Source organism: Dipodomys ordii, unplaced genomic scaffold (genome assembly GCF_000151885.1).
Source record: "Dipodomys ordii isolate 6190 unplaced genomic scaffold, Dord_2.0 Scaffold106, whole genome shotgun sequence".
Lineage (NCBI taxonomy): Eukaryota > Metazoa > Chordata > Mammalia > Rodentia > Heteromyidae > Dipodomys > Dipodomys ordii.
Window position 1 is genome coordinate 4985657 of NW_012267322.1, and position 19832 is coordinate 5005488.

At 35.9% G+C, this 19832-nt stretch overlaps 1 protein-coding gene across 6 annotated transcripts in view; it reads left to right on the top strand.

The window, feature by feature from the left end:
* The window catches only part of Chd9 (chromodomain helicase DNA binding protein 9), a 130657-nt gene that overhangs the window by 49140 nt on the left and 61685 nt on the right, over positions 1 to 19832 (top strand). For all 6 annotated transcript variants that reach the window (XM_013027939.1, XM_013027941.1, XM_013027938.1 and 3 more), the window contains exons 8-14: positions 3418 to 3504; positions 3954 to 4091; positions 7716 to 7837; positions 11833 to 12076; positions 16677 to 16853; positions 18844 to 18987; positions 19108 to 19363. In XM_013027939.1, the coding sequence (XP_012883393.1) occupies positions 3418 to 3504; positions 3954 to 4091; positions 7716 to 7837; positions 11833 to 12076; positions 16677 to 16853; positions 18844 to 18987; positions 19108 to 19363 (1168 nt within the window). The remainder of the gene's footprint in view (positions 1 to 3417; positions 3505 to 3953; positions 4092 to 7715; positions 7838 to 11832; positions 12077 to 16676; positions 16854 to 18843; positions 18988 to 19107; positions 19364 to 19832) is intronic.

Genomic DNA, 19832 nt, shown 5'->3' on the forward strand with positions numbered 1-19832 from the left:
GGGCCTCCATTGCACTTGCTAGGCAGGTGATTTACTGCTTTAGCCATAGTCCTAACCTTTTTGTTTTTGCTGTGTATGTGTGTGCATGTGCATGCTGGTGTGCTCCTGCTCCTACGGCTTGTACTCAGGACCTGGGTGCTGCTATCCCTGATTTTTTTTGCTCAGAGATAAGACTCTACCACTTGAGCCATATACCTTCAGTTCCAGCCTTTTTGAAGTTAATTTGAGATAAGGTTTTCAAGGACTTTCCTGCCTGGGGTGGCTTCAAACTGAAGTCCTCTGTTTTCAGCCATCTTAATAGCAGGATTATATAGGAACCAGCTAGTGGTGCTTGGCCCAGTTTTGGTAATTTCCAAATGAGGTCTTTTACTTGGGTGGCATGGACCATGGTTCTCCTTTTTAATCTGTTTGAATAGCTAGTATGACCCACCCCATTATGGGTAACTTTTTTTTTTTTATCTGACTTAGGGTATCTATCTCTGGACACAATGCTCACAGTTGTATGCTTGAGCCACTCAACTTATTTTGTAAAGAAAACATATAATACATTACTTACATAAAAGTAATAGAATTAGCATTGATCTAAAATATTTTGTCTGTAGATGTTATTCATAGTTCATTGATTTTTCTACCATTTTTTCATAGTTAAAAAGAATGTATGTATATCTGTTCAATCATTTAGTGCAATAGCTTATGTTTTATATTTTATCTTTTGTTAATCTTTGATTTTCATTTCTTAAACATTTAAAAATACACTTCTATAGATTTTTTCTAGTTTTTGCTTTCTCATGGTTGACATGCATATTTTAAAAAAGAATGCCACAAAAACAACAGTTTAACTTTGTGAATCATATCAGATATCTATTTGCCCAGTAGTTTAAAACCCTAACCAGGATATATCTTAACTTTGATCACTGGATTAAGATGGTGCCTGTCAAATTTTTCTACAAAACTACTCTTTAAGTCCTTTTGTACTTATTAAAATCCTCAAAAAAAAAAAGTGATGATTCTAATGTCCGAGCAGTTCATCCATGCTGAGAGATCCTCATGAACCTTTGTCCTACTATCACATGAATATCCTTAATAAGCTAAAGATCTTAGAAGTACTTAATAACATGTAAGTTTTTATGAAGACTTAATTTTTCTTGCCTGACTCAGGTACAGCATAAATAATTACCCTGTAGATTTTTTTTTTCCCTTATCTGGGGCTTGAACTCAGAGCCTGAGTACTTTCACTGAGCTTCTTTCGTTCAAGGCTAGCACTCTACCACTTGAGCCACCCTGCCACTTCTGGCTTTTACTGTTTATGTGATACTAAAGAATCAAACCCAGTGCTTCATGCATGCTGCTTGGCATGTACTCTACCACTAAGCTACATTCCCAGCCCTAGATTTCATTTTTAAACTATGGAAATCTTTAAATTTTATTTTTTATTGAGTTGTACTTGACAGAATGCTTATAATTAAGTGTGCACTTTGAATATATACATATTTGTTATAAACCAACCACAAACTATTATCACTTAATAGAGCTATCAGTTTCTTTTTATTGTTTAAAACAGTTCCATTATGTAATTTAACTCAGATTAATTTGGAAACCCTGTGCTTTCCTGCTTCAGACTTTTGCTAGGATTACCACATGTGCCTCTGTACATGGACTTATTCATTTATTTATTATTGTGGCGTGGCAGGGTCAGTGCTGGTGTTTTCAGCTCTTTTCATTTTAGCCTATTTTTTAGATAGGATCTTTTGGGATTTTTTTTTCTTTTTAAGAAGGACCAACATGCACATACCACAATGCCTACTTTGTTGAGATGGGGGTCTTACTAACTTTTTGCCCAGACTGGCATCAAAGTGGCCTTCTGTTCTCCATTTCCTAATTAGCTGAGATCACAAGCGTGAGCCCCCTATGCTTGATCTTTTTTGATTCTTAAGGTACCATATTCTTACCCTCATGTTGGGCTAGGCCTTGTTATCAGCCTGTCTTATATAAGACTGTGGACATATTAGATTATTCAAGGGAAGTTTAAGATTGTGAAGAGAAGTAAAGACAGAGCTATGGAGTGCACACTAGTAGAAGAGGCCAACAAATACAGCCAAGAAAGATAGCTGTTGAAAGTAAGACTCTCAAGAATGAGTGTAAAATGCCCAAGCAGACAAGAGAAGGAAAAGCAGTTTAGTCAGAAGAGAAAATTTATGATAAAACTAAGCTGTGGTAGAACATGAAAAACATGTTCTTGAACATAAAAAACATAAAACATGTTCTTGTTTCTTGGGTGCATAGAAACTGGGTAAAGTTGTTGAAAGCAATAGGAGATGAAGCTGGAGAAAAGAAAGGTTCTGTTTGTTTCCACGAATACTGCTTTCATTTTAGTCCTTCAAAAGAGAGAATCAGTGAAGGGTTTCAAGCAAGGCAGTATTATATAAAATTTGCATTTGAGAAGAATTGCTCTGGGGACAACATGAAAACATATTAAAGACAAGGGAGTAATTATAGGATGACATTAGTACTTGAAGGTCCATATACAAAGTGGTGCAGCAATGAGAACAGGGAAGAAGAAATGAGTTTCAGTTGTAGTTAAAAGTAGAGTTTGTGCAATGGAGGGGGTAACAAAGTTCAAGAGGAAGTATACTCATTACCTCACTCATGTAACTGTAACCCTCTGTATAGTATCTTTACAATAAAAAAATAAAAATAAAGAGCTTGTTTTCCTCATCTCCACGGGAGATTTCTGCTCCTTTCTAATCAAAAACACAAAGACACCACAAGGAGAATGACAACGGTGTTTTCTGTGGTTTGCCTGTCCTTTCTGTTGTTTGGAGAAGATGGAAGAAAAAAAAAAGTAGAGTTTGTGTTGGAAATTGAGCTTAAGGTTAGACCATTTGTTATTCCTGTATAAGTGCTTGGGTTTGATACGCAGTAACAACAACAAAGAAAAAGGAACAGGAGAATCTACAAAGTCAAGCACAGTAGCAGATGTTTGTAACTCAGTTAGTCTGAGGCTTCAGATCATGAGTTTGAGTCCAGCCTTGGCAACATGAGGAAAGCCAGTCTTACCCAAAAAAATAAAATAAAATAAAAATAGATAAATCACAAGTTGGTGATTTATTAGATGTGGGGGATTAAAGAAAGAGATAGAATCTAAGATTATTGTCTTAGGTAATTCACTGTGGAACATGGAAATGCACTATATTTCCATTATCAAGTAAGAAAATACAAGAAGAAGAATAGGTGGAGGAGCAAATGAGTTGGGTTGAAATTTCTTTTAGAAATTAAACTGAAAAAGAATTTTTTTAAAATTTCATTGGAATTAAACTGGTTGTATATTCTGTACTAAAACACCAGTAAATGTATCTTTATTGTTATCTTTTCACATCTTTGTATATTTCAATTAAGTTACTTTTTAATTTTATTTAGATGGAAGAAGAACCATTTAATCCAGACTACGTTGAAGTAGACAGAGTATTAGAAGTCTCTTTTTGTGAAGATAAAGATACTGGTGAGGTAAATATTTGATAAAAATATACATAAAGTTAAAGAAAAAAACTATTAGCCGGGCGCTGGTGGCTCACGCCTGTAATCCTAGCTACTCAGGAGGCTGAGATCTGAGGATCGCAGTTCAAAGCCAGCCCGGGCAGGAGAGACCGTGAGACTCCTATCTCCAATAAACCACCAGAAAACCGGAAGTGGCGCTGTAGCTCAAGTAGTAGAGCGCTCGCCTTGAGCTGAAGAGCTGAGGGACAGCGCCCAGGCCCAGAGTTCAAGCCCCACGACCGACAAAAAAAAAAAGAAAAGAAAAGAACTATTAAAGTATAGTACTCTTTAAAAAACAGTTAAGTCTTAAGATGTTAAAATTTGTTTTCGATCTATATTGTTACATTTAAACTATTTTAACTGACATCTATTTAATCTATATTCTCTTTTTCAAAATGGTAAAATAAATTTCTTTTTAGCCTGTCATTTACTATTTGGTCAAGTGGTGCTCATTGCCATATGAAGATAGTACATGGGAATTAAAAGAAGATGTAGATCTTGCAAAAATAGAAGAGTTTGAACAATTGCAAGCTGCAAGGCCTGACACAAGACATTTGGTAAGAGCTTTAGTCAGCTTTATAAATCTTAGTGCTATATTTTAGTAGGCTTAATGTCAACTTACATTCTTTTTTTTGGTGGGGGGGTAGTCCGGTCATGGGGCCTGAACTTTGGGCCTGAGCTCTGTCCCTCAGCTCTTCAGCTCAAGGCTAGCGCTCTACCACTTGAGCCACAGCGCCACTTCCAGCTTTTTTCTTTTTGCTTATGTGGTGCTGAGGAATCGAACCCAGGGCCTCTGGCATGCAAGGGAAGTGCTCTACCACTGAGCCACCTTCCCAGCCCCTCAACTTACACTCTTTTGCACTTGTCTGTGTGGGTATTTTCTGTCTGTCTGTCTGTCTGTCTACTTTAGTTTTTGGTAGGTTATGGGTCTTGAACTAAGGACCTGGGTATTGTCCTGAGCTTCCTCACTCAAGGATAATGCTCTAGCATTTTCAGCCACAGCTCCATTTCTAGTTCTTTGATAGTTAATTGGAATCAAGAGTTTCACAGACTAGCTGCCTTGACCATCTCTCTCTCTCTCTCTCCATCTCTCCCACTCTCCCTCTCTCTCCTCTCTCCCTCTTTTCTCTCTCCCCCTCCCTCTCTCTCCTCTCTCTCCTCTCTCTCTTCTCTCTCTCTCTCTCATTTTTGCCAGACCTGGTGCTTGAACTCAGGGTTTAGGCTCTATTCCTGAGCCTTCTGTGCTCACGGCTAGTGCTCTACCACTTGAGCCACAGTTCTACTCCCAGCCTTTTCTGTTTATGGGGTACTGAGGAATGGAACCCAGGGCTTCATGTAAGCACTCTACCACTGAGCCATATTCACAGCCCTTGAGCTGTCTTTCAACTTTCATCCTCAGATCTCAGCCTCCTGAGTAGCTAGGGTTACAGGCGTGAGCCACCAGCACTTGACTTGTGATTTTGATTTTTGTCATCTACTTTTGCTAAATACAATAGCATGTAAATTAAATAACATATTTTTTGAGATTCTGTAAATTAGTTTGTGACCCAAACTAATTGTATTTGTTTTACTGAACAGAACTCTCTAAAGAGTATAGTTTACTGAGGAAGTACTCTTAAGTTTGTGTGTGTGTGTATGTATGTGTGTGATGCACGTGTGATTGTTTATGTGCTAGTCCTCATATTTGAACTCAGGACCTGGGTAATATCCCTAAGGTTTTGTGCTGAAGACTAGTTATACCACTTGAGCCACAGCTCCACTTTCCTTTTGTGTGTGTATGTGTGTTATGTGTTTTGTGTTTAATTGGAGATCAGATTCTCATGGACATTCCTGCCTATATTGGCTTTGAACTGCTATCCTCAACTTTCAGTCTCCTGAGTAGATAGGATTACAGGTATGAGTCACTTATGACTGGCTTTATTTTCAAGTATTTCATGGGATGGAGTATATATCTCCTTGGAACAGCACTTAGTTCTTCAATTGGGGAATAATTAGCAGTGTTTTTTCAGGTCACAAATGAGATATATTTCTATATATCTCTATTCATTTACCTCATTATTTTTTTCACCATAGTTTTAATCCCACTTATTGGTTATTCCTAAATGTGTTATAGTTATTTTTTTTACTTTATTTATGATTGTTCTGCTTTTTTTTCTCTCCATTTATGGAGTTTGAACTCAGGGCCTCAAGCTTATTAGATACAGTTCTGCCACTTTAGCCATGGCTTTTGCTATTTTTGTTTTGTGTCTATTTTTTGGAGATAGAATCTCATAGACTTTTCTGCACATGCTGGCTTCTAACTGCAGTTCCCTGGATCTCATCCTTCTCAGTAGCTTGGATTATATGTGAGAACCACCAAGTTTATAAGTTACTTTTATAGAGGTTTATCAATGACTTTTATACACACACAACCTTGCCAGAGTCACTAGTTATTTTACCTTTTTACTTTTTGCTTTCTTTCTTTTTTTTTTTTGGCTGAGATGGGGACTCATCCTTGGGATCTGATGCTTTTGCTCATTGGCTGATGCTCCTACCACCTAGCTTCCAACACCTTTTAAAAAATAGATTCTCCACAGGCATATCTTTTATAAATATAGAATAATTTCAGTTCTTCCCAGTCTCAGTGACGTCAATGTTTTACATATTGGATTATTGTTTTTAGAGCTTACTGTAACATGTTGAAAATGGTATCCTAGTGGAAATCTTTGCCTTATTGTTGATGTTACGAGGAGACATTCAGTCTTTCATTTTCAATATGATCTTAGTTTTCACTTTTTTTTTCCCCATCCTGGTTGTGGGTTTTGAACTCAGGGCTTGGGCACTATCCCATAGCTCTTTTTGCTCAAGGCTAGTACTCTACCACATGAGCCACAGTGCCACTTCCAGCTCTTTCATTTTATGTGCACTAAGGATTCGAACCCAGGGCTCCATGTATGCTATGCATGCATTCTATTACTAAGCCATATTCCCAGCCCTAATTTTAATTTTTAAGGACTGAAGGTGTGATTCAAGTGAAGCCTATTAAGTATAACGATCTGAGGTCAAATCCAGTGCCACTCACTACCACCAATTTTTTTAAAATTAAGAGTAAATTTTATTTTAGAAGTTTTGAGAAATTTTCTTATTACACCGTATACTAAAAGGCATAGAGGGTTATTTTTTGTTTTTTTTTTTTTAATATTTGGTGCAATACAGTTAGAAGGCATGGCCTTATGCTCACTAGGCACCACACCTCTTGCATTAAGATTTCTTTTATTTTTATTTTTGGTACTGGTCCTTGAGCTTGAGCTCAGGACTTTGGCATTGTACCTGAGTTTTTTTGCTCATGGCTACCACTCTACCATTTGTGCCCCTGCTCCACAGCTGTTAGTGTTGTAGATAAGAGTCTCACTGAGCCTGGCACTGGTGGCTCATGCCTATAATCCTAGCTACTCAGGAGGCTAAGATCTGAGGATCAGGGTTCAAAGCCAGTCTGGGCAGAAAAGTCTATGAGACTCTTATCTCCAATAAACCAACAGAAAACCGGAAGTGTCACTGTGGCTCAAGTGGTAGAGTGCTCGCCTTTAGCTGAAGAGCTAAGGGACAGCGCTTAGGTCCAGAGTTCAAACCCCACCACCGACCCCCACCCAAAAAAAAAGTCTCACTGATTTTTCTGCTTTGAACTGTTTGTTTTTTGGTGCTTTTATTTATTTGGGGAGGCTTGAATTCAGGGTCTGGGTGTTATCATTGAACTTTTTAAAAGCTCAAGGCATTCTACCACGCAAGCCACAGCTCCATACCTGGCGCTTTTTTTTTTTTTGTTTTTTGTTTTGGTCTGGTCGAAGGGCCTGAACTCTGGGCCTGGGCACTGTCCCTCAGCTCTTCAGCTCAAGGCTAACGCTCTACCACTTGAGCCACAGCGCCACTTCCGGTATTTTGGTGCTTTTTTTTTTTTGGTAGTTAATGTAGATGTGACTCTTCAGTAGTTTCCTGTCCTCACTAACTTTGAACCTTGATCCTTATATCCCAGTCTCCTGAGTGGTTAGGCTTACAGGATTGAGCCACTGGCACTTGGCTATATTGGAAAAATGTTAAAGGAAAGCTTTTGGCCCTGAGGAAGTTGAATGGAAATTTTAGACATATGATGTACATCATTCACTTTTTTTTAATTTTAATTTTTATTCTTCCCTTTTTCCTCAAAGGATCGTCCTCCCTCTAATATTTGGAAGAAAATAGATCAATCCAGGGACTATAAAAATGGGAATCAACTCAGGGAATATCAACTAGAAGGTCTTAACTGGCTCTTGTTCAACTGGTACAATAGGTATGTAGGTATATCCTAACAGGAATATTTTTAGTGTGTCTTTTTTTTTGTTTTTAATGTACCACAATGTATTTAGTAAAGTAGGTAAAGATGTTGCTATATTTTCATTATTTAAAGTGAAATTACTTTGCACAAATACATAAATTTCAAGTTAGGATGTCAATTATATTTGTTTCTTTTAAATGTGTATTGGTAATATGTCTTTAGATTTAATAATTAAATTTCAAACATCTAAAACATCTCTATATTATAAAGTGGTTTTCATCTTTTCAAACTTATACTACTTTATATCAACACTTGATATTTGGTTCTGTTGTTAAACTGTGAACATGTTATATATCTGTAAAAAGAAGATATATATCAATGTCTCTGTCTTTGTCTATCCCTGTCTCTTTCCCTCCCTTTTTTACATTGAATCTTGTTATTCAACCTGAGTTGGCCATAAACTCATGACCCACTGGCCTCAGACTTCTGAGTGCAGGGAATATAACTATGGGCCACAATACCCTCCTTAGATTTCTATTATTTAAGTCTCTGATGAAGTCAGTAATTAATAAGGAATAAAAAATAAAATTGTAGGAACATAATAACCCATTTATTATAATTTATTTTCCAAGTTGTTAAAAATACTTTATAGACTATATCTCAAGTTCTTCATTAAGATGAAAAGATAACTTCAAAAGAAGTAAAAAGTAGTATCTCAATTGAGAAAAGTAGTAGAATATATGAAAGAGCAAATGAGATCACTGTTACTTAGAATAATAGCAAAATTTGATTATAGTTTTATTCAAAATCATTTTTCTTAGTGATGGTGATTTGTTGGGCCCAATTAGATGACGTGATGACAAGCCCATACAGTGCTCTTCCCTCTGGTTTACATTTTCCCAAAAGAATCTTCCATGTAAAGTAACAAATCCTTTAAAAATTGGTCTTTTTTTTTAAATCATTACCATGTCCCATTTTCTACATTGTTTGTTTTAAACTTTCAATGTTTTATCATAGTCCTGTCCTTTTTACACATTTTGTTTGACTGCTTCATAGCGAAACAGGAAAATAGGTTTCAAATATTTAAAAATTCTTCACTGTTTGCACATCCAAGCCTATAATTATATCTCCATCTATACCTTTGCTTCTAATCTCATGATAGAATTCAAAATAATTCTTACTCAGGACCAAGTTCAATCATGCCACCTTAATTTTTTTTTCTTTTTCCTGATAGGGATCGAATTCAGGGACTTGTATATATTAGGTGTTATGTAATGAGCTTCATCATGATTCCTCGCTTTTTTTTTCCTTCCTTCTTTCCTTCTTCCTTCCTTCCTTCCTTCCTTCCTTCCTTCCTTCCTTCCTTCCTTCCTTTTTGTCTGTCTGTCTTTTTTTTTTTTCCATACTGGTTTAAGGTCTTGAATTCAGTGATGTAGATTTTGAACCCTTACCTCAGCCTTTTCACGCTTATTTGTATTCTACCACTTGAGCCAAGTCTCCACTTCTGACTTTTGATGGTTAATTGTAAATTAGAGTCTCCTGGACTTTGCTGCTTAGGCTGGCTTCAAAATTCAATCCTTATATCTCAGTCTTGTGAGTAGTTAGTATTGTAGCATGAATCACTAGATCTCAACTCTCTCTTGGATTCTTGATATATTTGTCTTGTTCTGTCTTTCAGAGCTTCACTGAATTCAGTTACCACTACTACTGCTTATTCTTCATTCACTCCCTGTCTTCTTTTTATGTTTGTTTTTGTTCTTTTTTTTTTTTTTTTTGGCCATACTGGTGTTTGAACTCAGGACCTGACGCTTGCTGGTTAGTTGTTCAACTGCTGAACCACATCTCCAGCCATTCTTCTCTTATATGTCTTCAAACCATTATTAAAGATTGTTACTATCTCTTCAGTTAGCAAGCAAATGGAGTTAACCTGTCTATAAAATGAAAATAGAAAATTAATTTGTGCCTCTGCTTTTCCTTCTAGTTACCTCAGGTTCTCTTTGTAATTTCTTAAGGAAATTTCTAGGTACAGTAGCTTGTAGTAGCTCTCACCATTTTTTCATCTCTAATTGTTTTTGAACCTGTTGCAGTCTGAATTTTATTCTCTCATATGAAACTTAATTTTCCATTCCTTACTATATTCTTTAGCTCTAATTTACACTCTGTTTTATTGGAGAGGAATTACCCCTCCTTCCTCTTTTAAACTTCCTCCTTACTCTAACTAGTAACAGTTTCCACTATGATTCTCCAAGCTCTGCAGTATTCCTGTGACTGTTCAGTATCTGTAGGATCCTATTTTGTCTATCATTTAAATGTCACTTTTTCTTTTTTTTTTTGTCGGTCGTGGGGCTTGAACTCTGGGCCTGAGCGCTGTCCCTCAGCTCTTCAGCTCAAGGCGAGCGCTGTACCACTTGAGCTACAGCGCCACTTCCGGTTTTCTGGTGGTTTATTGGAGATAGGAGTCTCACGGTCTCTCCTGCCCGGGCTGGCTTTGAACTGCGATCCTCAGATCTCAGCCTCCTGAGTAGCTAGGATTACAGGCGTGAGCCACCAGCGCCCGGCAAATGTCACTTTTTCTTACACCAGGTTTTAACCTTTAGGTCTCAGATTATGTTTGTTTTCCCTCAGGTATATTGCCTACACTGTATACATTCCTTCACTTCCTAATAATATGTTAATGGTTCTATACTTGTTATCTCTAAGTAAGATTTTGATCTCTGGGCCCATATTTCTTTTTGCCTCTTAGTATTTGAATTTCTGCCTTAGCAATTCTTTAAACATGGAAGATTCCAAATTAATCTTACCAGTTTCCTTTTCTTCTATATCAAACTTGCTCTTCCTCCATATTTTCCATCCTGGTTAATAATACAGTTTATTTAGTTACCCAAACTGAAATCTGTCATCCTCCACTCCATACATCAAGTCAGTGACTATGGCCAATTCATTCGAATTGAGGATTAACTCTGACTTAAGTTCTGTCTTTTACTCCTTCCCTATCAGTCCAAATGTCCACAACTTCTCTTTCCTTCAGTATAATCATTAATTACCAATTACTCATTTCTATCTAGTCATCTCATCTTATTGCATTTATTTTTAAGATTTGTCAATGCTTCCAGTTGTGTTAAAAAAAATGGTATCTACCCTCTTTAACTTATCATGCCTACTTACTAAGTTAATCTCATCTCTCTTCACCTTTCCCTCCTCACAAGGTTAATCAGGCTTTTGTTCCCCCAGTTGGACATGATTTTTACCCTTTTGCATCTTTGCTTTGTCCTTTGGCAGAATCCATCTCATAACTGAACTTGACTGAAGAGTTATTCTCTCATTTATTCTAGTCAGTTTTTTACTTACCTCTCTCAATATCCATAATGAATTTCATTATGATTCTTCTTCTCAAGCCACATATCATAACCATCTGTAAAGTTTATTTAAAAATTATAATTTATTTTATCTTAATTCATACATATTAAATCAGAAAATAGAGGAGAGACCTGGTTATCTGGTTTTTTTTTTTCAAGCTCTGTAGGCTCTTCTAATGCACAGCCAAGGTAGAAAACCAATAGTGTATTTGTGCTTCTACAGTAGCACAAAGCATGATTATTTATTTATGTATTTGCATGTCTGCTTCTCTAATAGATACAAGCTCCCCTGGAAGGCAGAGAACATGTTCTATTTCTTTTGTATCCCATCTTCTCATACTGTCCTGAGATAATAGAAGGTATTTAATAAATGCTTCCTGAATAAATAATATTTATTTTACCAATGCCTTTTTACCATTTTTTTAAAAAAATCAGATACTTAATGTGCCATATCTTTATTTGGAGCTACAAAAATCTTTAGTTTTCCCTCTACAGGATCATAATAAACATAGTTTTAACTTACTCTGCACTTCAGCAACTTTTGTTTTATAAATGCAAACATTTTAATTGGATCTTTGCTTATTTTGTATGTCTTTAAAAACATTGTAGTTTACAGAAAAACCCAATGTGTACATTGATATTTGTTTATTTCAGGCGAAACTGCATTTTAGCAGATGAAATGGGTCTTGGGAAAACCATTCAATCAATTACATTCCTCCATGAAATCCTTCTGACTGGCTTAAAAGGACCTTTCCTGATTATTGCACCTCTTTCTACCATTGCAAACTGGGAGAGAGAATTTCGTACGTGGACTGATATTAATGTTGTGGTTTATCATGGGAGCCTGATTAGCAGACAGATGATACAGCAATATGAGATGTACTTCAGGGATTCACAGGTATGGTATTAATGATTTTTACTTGTTTAAAAGAACAGGGCTTGGGCTAGGAAGGTGGCTCTCAGTGGTAGAGCTCTTGCCTTGCGTGCATGAGGCTCTGGGTTCGATTCCTCAGCACCACATAAGCAGGAAAAAAAAAACAGAAGTGGTGCTGTGGCTCAAGTGGTACAGAGCTATCCTTGAGCTAAAGAACTGAGGGACAGCGCCCAGGCCCAGATTTCAGGCCCACGACCCGACCCAAAAACAAAAAAAAAAAGATCAGGGCTGATAAAGATAAGCATTGCATACCAATTTAAGATAGATTTTAACTTCATACTTAAATGATAGATTATGTGCTTTTATTTATATTTCATTAGATTTTAGTAGCTAAAAGAACAGTGGGTAAATTTTAATGCTGAAGTTCTCTAATAGTATGCTGATTTATTATTGTAATTTTAATTTTTGGCAAGTGTAATTTTTGCTGCCTTTAAATACTCACTGGTTTTATTTCTAGAAATGTGTCTCTGTGACCATCTCCTAGCTTTTTTCACCCCTACGTTTAACATTTAGTCTTTAAGCAAACTATGGATTTTAATGCCAATTGAAGTGAGAAAACATAGGTTCTTTTTTATTTTTAGTGCATTTGTGTTCAGTGATCTGAGGTTTGTGATCTGAGAGTATAGCTCAAGCATAGAATGATTGCCTAATCTGCAGAATGTCCTAGTCTCCAGTGCTGAAAAAAGAAGAAAAGATTAATTAATTTTGGGATCATTTTGTTTTGTTTAGTTTTGTATAATGATCTTAGCATTCTTCCTATTAGGCTTAGCTACTTTAATGATATGATGGTTTTCTATTTTCTTGTGTTATGGGAGAACATTTTCTATTTTGTGTTAGTCAGTTACCTTTTAAGAGGGGCTTTTTCCGTTTATCCAAGATCCGATCTATTACAGGAACTTAAGGCTAGAAAACACAAAGTTCCAAATTGCAGACTTGATGTTACAAAATTTTTGATAAACAGCAAAAAGAGTAAGAAACAAAGTAAAAACAAACCATTTCCAATTCATACTGAATTTTACTCTTTTATTTAGATGAGGTCTATTTTCTGGCATTCTATCTCATTAGCACAGGGTGTGTGTGTGTGTGTGTGCGTGTGTGTGTTGATTCATTGTTTCATTGTTCTATTTTAAAATAATGCAGCATATGGCCAGGGAAACTGAAGTTGGAGGGGCTGGAAAGGTGGCTCAGTGGTAGAGTGCATGCCTTGCATGCCAGAGGCCCTGGGTTCGATTCCTCAGCGCCACATAAGCAAAAAGAAAAAAGCCAGAAGTGGCGCTGTGGCTCAAGTGGTAGAGCGCTAGCCTTGAGCTGAAGAGCTGAGGGACAGCTCCCCGGCCCTGAGTTCAGACCCCACGACTGGACCCAAAAAAAAAAAAGAAAGAAAGAAACTGAAGTTGGAGAATCTCATAGGCTTTCTGCTTTTGCGTATGAATTACAATGCATTTTTCTCCCTATATGAAGCCAACTTTGATTGAACTAATTTCGTTTCTGTGACCACATTTTCCCTCCTGCTTCCAAAGCTAGAACAACTGCAGGTACATGAAATTAAACATCTATATAATCCTTTAAATTATTCCTTGGCTATATTGAAAACTACTATCTTAGCATAATTGGAGTTTATGATATCTAAGGTTGCAATTTTATATGAGCCCATAGTGGTTTTTCATTCTTAATTGTAAATGTATGTAATATTAAAGCAAAATTATTATTTTAATAGATATCATAATTTCTTATAAATATGATAGCTCAAAGCAGATATATTCTTGTGTAATGAACTGAGTAATAATTATATATATATATATCCTAAATGTATTTTTATGGTATATGTTGTAGCTTCTAAGATATTACTGCAGGGTTTTGCATTTCAAAAATATAAGGTATTTCATGCAATGAGGAAAATAGATATGCATTTCAATTGTAGACATAATTTTTAGGTTTGTCTTGCAAATAAAATTTAATGCAAATTAACTGAGTATTTCCTTCTGCCTTTTTCAAGTTATTGTTCAACTTAAAAATCAGTAGTTATAGGGGCTGTAAATGTGGCTTAGTGTTAGAGTGCTTGCCTAGCATGCATGAAGCCCTGAGTTTGATTACTAAGTACCACATAAACAGAAAAAGCTGGAAGTGCCACTATGGCTCAAGTGGTAGAGTGCTAACCTTGAGCAATAGAAGCTCAGGGATAGTGCTCAGGCCCTAAGTTCAAGCCCCAGGACTGCCAAAATAAATAAATAAAATAAAACAAAAATCAGTACTAATAGACAGGTGCTGATGGCTGATGCCTGTAATTCTAGCTACTCAGGATGCTGAGATCTGAGGTTTGCAGTTCAAAGCCAGCCCAGGCAGAAATGTCTCTGACTTTTATCTCCAATACACTACTCAGAAAAAGCTGGAGGTGGCGATGTGGGTCAAATGGTAGAGCGCTAGCTGTGAGTGCATAGCATCTCGGGCAGCTCCCAGGCCCTGAGTTCAAGCCCCATGATCAGGTGGGGAAAAACCAGCAGTAGTATTGCTGCTAAAATTTTCCAGGTGCTTGGAGAAAATCAGCAAAAATAATAACAGTAATAGACATTTATTGAGTACTATTTTCAAGTCATTCTTCTAAATAGTTGACATATGTTCTTCCATTTAATCTTTATAATATTAATATAAAACAGATATTATACCCACTTTACACATGATAGAACAGTGAGATAAAATTATCTAGATTGGGCCAGGCACCAGTGGCTCATGCCTGTAATCCTAGCTACTTAGGAGGCCGAGATCTGAGGATCGCGGTTCAAAGACAGCCCAGGCAGGAAAGTCCATAAGACTCTTATCTCCAATAACCACTTGCTTTGAGCTGAATAGCTGAGGGACAGCATTCAGCCCAGAGTTCAAGCCCCCCCAAAAAAAGACCAAAAGTTCAAGACCAAAAAAAAAAAATCTAGATTGCCCTAAAATTATAGAGCAAAACTAAGATTAGTAAGTCTGCCCCACTGGAGTCCTGATTTTGAGTTTTGCAAATGCCATAGATTTATACTTTTTACCTCTCTTAGTAATGGAGCTAGTATTGAACTTAAGTAGCCAATATAAACTAATTTAAAGAACAAAAAAGTAAATCAAAGCACACAATTTTTAACATTTTCTATCAATACCTCATAGTTTATATTGTCATTCTCATTTTAATAATCTAATTTGTTAATAAACTTGTTTTCTTATATTATCATGTTTTTCTTGTCAAGCTTCCTTTCCCAGATTGTTGTCATTTCTGACTCATCTGAACTATGGCATGACCAGGGATCATTCCTAACAGTGTCTTGTATCTGTGCCCATTTACTCACAGATTTCATTGGTATAAACACCTTAGATTATGTCTGTACTATTGCATCCTCCCAAATCTATCACCAAGTCTGAACTTTTTTCTGAATTTCAGAGTAGTTTCTAAATACATACTTAACTACTCCAATTTTATCTACAAGAGATTTCAGTATAACATATACAAAATTAAAATCATGAATTTTCTCATGTCAGTAAACAGTAACTCTAAATCGTTTAAGCTAAAGATTTGAGAGTCTAATCTGAGTCTTCTCACTCCACACCTAGCATGTAACTACCTCAAAATATATCTATAATTGTCCACAGCTAAGTCAAAACTGGTTTTTTTATTGACTATATTCTGTATCCATGCTATCAAATTGTTAGTTTAACTTAGATAATTACTATTGTCTTCTTCTTCTTCTTTTTTTTTTGTAACTACTCTGTCACTAGCTACTAGAACAGTCAGGCATAAAGGTACTTATAAAATGTTACCTGTACAGGGCTCGGAAGTTAGCTCAGTGGTAGAGTGCTTGCCTTGCATGCCTGAGGCCCTGGGTTTGATTCCTCAGCACCACATAAGAAAAAAGCTGGAAGTGGCGCTGTGGCTCAAATGGTAGAGCGCTAGCCTTGAGCTGAAGAGCTGAGGGACAGCGCCCAGGCCCAGAGTTCAGGCCTCACGACCGGACCCCCCCCCCCAAAAAAAAATGTTACCTGTACAAATTATTTGGACCATTAGTTTGATATTCATTACTTTTTTATCATTCGAAGTATGAATGCATGGATTGAAGTATTAAATATTTGTATTTAAATACCCATTTATTGATGTAAATTATTATGTCTTTATTTATTTATTTATTGGCCAGCCCTGGGGCTTGAAATCAGTCTGGGCACTCTACCACTTGAGCCACAGCGCCACCTCCAGCTTTTTCTGTGTAAGTGGTACTGAGGAAATGAACCCAGGGCTTCATGAATGCCAGACAAGCACTCTACCACTAAGCCACCTTCCCAGCCCAAATCTTAATATTTTTCTGACACATTTTACCAATAATATTTATTTGAATATAATTTACAATAATATAAAGATATATCCATGTTTCTTTTGACAAGATGACTGAAAATACAACAAATTTCATTGTGTCTATATTTATGTAAAATTTTCAGTAAGAAATAATTTATATAAAAAGCCAATGTGCTTTTATGCCATTTTATGTCATTTTGCAGGACTAAAAAGTTCAAGTATATTCTAGCTGTGTGTTGTTATTTCTAGGGGCGTATCATACGAGGAGCTTACAGATTCCAAGCTATCATCACCACATTTGAAATGATTCTTGGGGGCTGTGGTGAGCTTAATGCCATTGAATGGCGATGTGTGATAATTGATGAAGCACACAGGTTAAAAAATAAAAATTGTAAACTACTGGAAGGCTTGAAACTCATGAATCTGGTAAGTAACTAATTTTTTAATTTAGTTTACATATCTAATTTATTTAGTTTACATTTATAGTATTTAAAGTGTAAAAATTTGTAACTATACTAAATAATAAATTATATAAATATATTAATTTTAAGTATATAAGACTAGAGACATATCTTAAGTAGGAGAGCTTTTGCCTAACAAGCATGAATCCCTAACCTTTCCAGAACTGAACCAGGAGCTGGAGGCTCAGACCTGTCATCCTAGCTACTTAGTAGGCTGAGGTCTGAGGATTATAGTTCAAAGCCAGCCTGGATAGCAACATCTGTGAGATTTGTACCTTTAGTTAAACAGCAAAAGGCCAGAAGTGAGGTATGGCTCAAATGGTAGAGCATCAGCCTTGAGTTAAAAAGCTAAAGGAAAGTGTCCTGACCCTGAATTCATACCCTAGTACTAGCACAAAAAAAACCCAAAACCAAACAAAAAAAAAATCCAGTACTGTAAAATTGAGAACAGTCAGTGTATAAATATATTTGAGTACTATATACATATAATTGAGTGTGTTAATTGAGCTTTCAGATTTTATTAAGGGGAAAAATTCATAATTTTCTAAGGAGACCTTGACTAACATTTCCAAAAAAATGTGTAGAATTGTACTAGTGGAAAATAAATAACTTCTTAAGTTTTAATCCTACAAATTCTTTAATAAAAAGTCCTTATATCAAAATGATATTATTTAGGTCATTTGTGATAGAGAAATAAAAGTTCCTACATAGCTCTGTGCTTATCATGATTGATTTTGAAATTTCTTAGTCATCATCTTGTTAGTTTGATTCTTTTAAAATTCAATTTTTAAACAAATTTTATTATCTTGTAAATAAAAATTCAATTTTTTAATTAAGATCATGTAATTACTATATTTGTACTCAAGGAAATAAGCTTAATACATAAATGCAATAAATGATTAAAGTGTTCCTTTTAATTCCTCATCATCTATATTGACACCCAGTTTGAATTCTAACTAGGTTTTAAAATTCAGTGTTTATCTTTCTAGAACTACTTACTATTGTATGCATATGTATAGATTCACCAATATGTATTTATATAGTTTGGGAACATAATGTATTGTGAAGCCAAATTGCAAATGATAGTTTGTGGTACTCTTAAAATACTCTATTTTATTTCCTTTTAGGATGTTTAATTTCAGTCTGTTCTATTTTAGAAGACTATTTTGTTTAGTGTTTCATATTTGTAGATTATCACTAAGGTGATAATGATCAGACTTAAATGTCTGATCATCTGCATTGCACAGAGTGAGCACAAATTTTCATAGTAATAATATTTGAATGCAAAATAGAGAAACTCTTTTGGTTCTATTTTTTGTCCCTCTTGTCCTAGGACTTGAACTTAGGACCAGGGCACTGTCCTTTGGGCTTTTCTTTTTTGGTTGGTTCTGGGGATTGAACTCAGAGCCTGAATGCTGTTCCTGAGCTTTTTTGCTCAAAGCCAGCACTCTGCCATTTTGCGCCACAACGCCACTTGCAGTTTTCTTGTGGTTAATTGGAGATAAAAGTCTTACAACTTTCCTGCTCAGATTGTCTTTGAACCGAGATCTTCAGCTCTCAGCTTGAGTTGCCGTGATTACGGGTGTAAGTCATGGGTTCCGGGCTCCCTGAGCATTTTTGCTCACGGTTAGCATTCTATCATTTGAGCCACTGCTCCACTTCTGTGTCTTTTGCTTCTTAAAAACCTTTGTTTCTTTAAGAACATTTACAATATATTTCATAAAAAAATTAGGGATTTTTACAGGCTTGACTAGGTTAAGGGTATAATAGAAATTGAGATCTTTACAAGATTATAAAAACTTTCTGTGTTCTGGTACTGGGACTTGAACTCAGGGCCTCAAGCTCTCCCCCTGGCAATACTTGACTTTTAAACAATGAACATTTGATAACTTAAATCAGCTTCTATCTAGTTTTAGTACCTTTGTATTTGATATAATTGTTCTTGGTTTCTATAGGAACACAAGGTCCTTTTGACTGGCACTCCTCTCCAAAATACAGTTGAAGAACTATTCAGTCTTCTTCATTTTCTTGAACCTTTAAGGTTTCCTTCTGAATCAACATTTTTGCAAGAATTTGGAGATCTTAAAACAGAGGAACAGGTATCCTATTACATATCAAATCCTTCATTGTAGTTGTTATTATTATTATCATTGTCATCATCATGGAACAGGGAATGTGTATATTATTACTGTATGGTTTCATCACCTTTTTTTTTTCAGGTGCAGAAACTTCAGGCCATTCTGAAACCAATGATGTTGAGGCGATTAAAGGAAGACGTAGAAAAGAAATTAGCACCTAAGGAAGAAACCATCATTGAAGTTGAGCTTACTAACATACAAAAGAAATACTACAGGGCTATTTTGGAGAAGAACTTTTCATTTTTATCCAAAGGAGTAGGACAAACTAATGTACCTAACTTGGTCAATACCATGATGGAGCTCAGAAAATGCTGTAATCATCCATATCTTATTAAAGGTAATTAAACAAGTTGCAACAAATTTTTTTTTCTTTAAACCAGTAATGTGAATAAATAATCAAAACATCACTGTTGTGCTTGTTAAAACCTTCATTCTACTCTTTTAAGACTACCAGGGTTTTACAATGTCTTAGAGTAGAATTCTCCTTTAATTCTCCGCAGGGAAGAAGGTAGCAAAAGCCTTTTTTTTTTGAATTTTGACATTTACTTATTACCTTGTTTCCTGTCAGTATCCTCCTATTAATATTAGTTGTTGTTTGTTTGGGTTTTTTTTGTTGTTGTTGTTTGTTTTTTGCCCTCCCTGTAGTCCAAAGGCTAGGTGCTGTCCCCGAACTTCTTTGTGTCAAGGCAAGCGCTCTACCACTTGAGCCACAGTGCCTCTCTGGCTTTTTCTAAGTAGTTTATTGGAAATAAGAGTGTCACAGACTTTCCTGCCAGGCTGGCTTCAAACAACGATTCTCATATCTC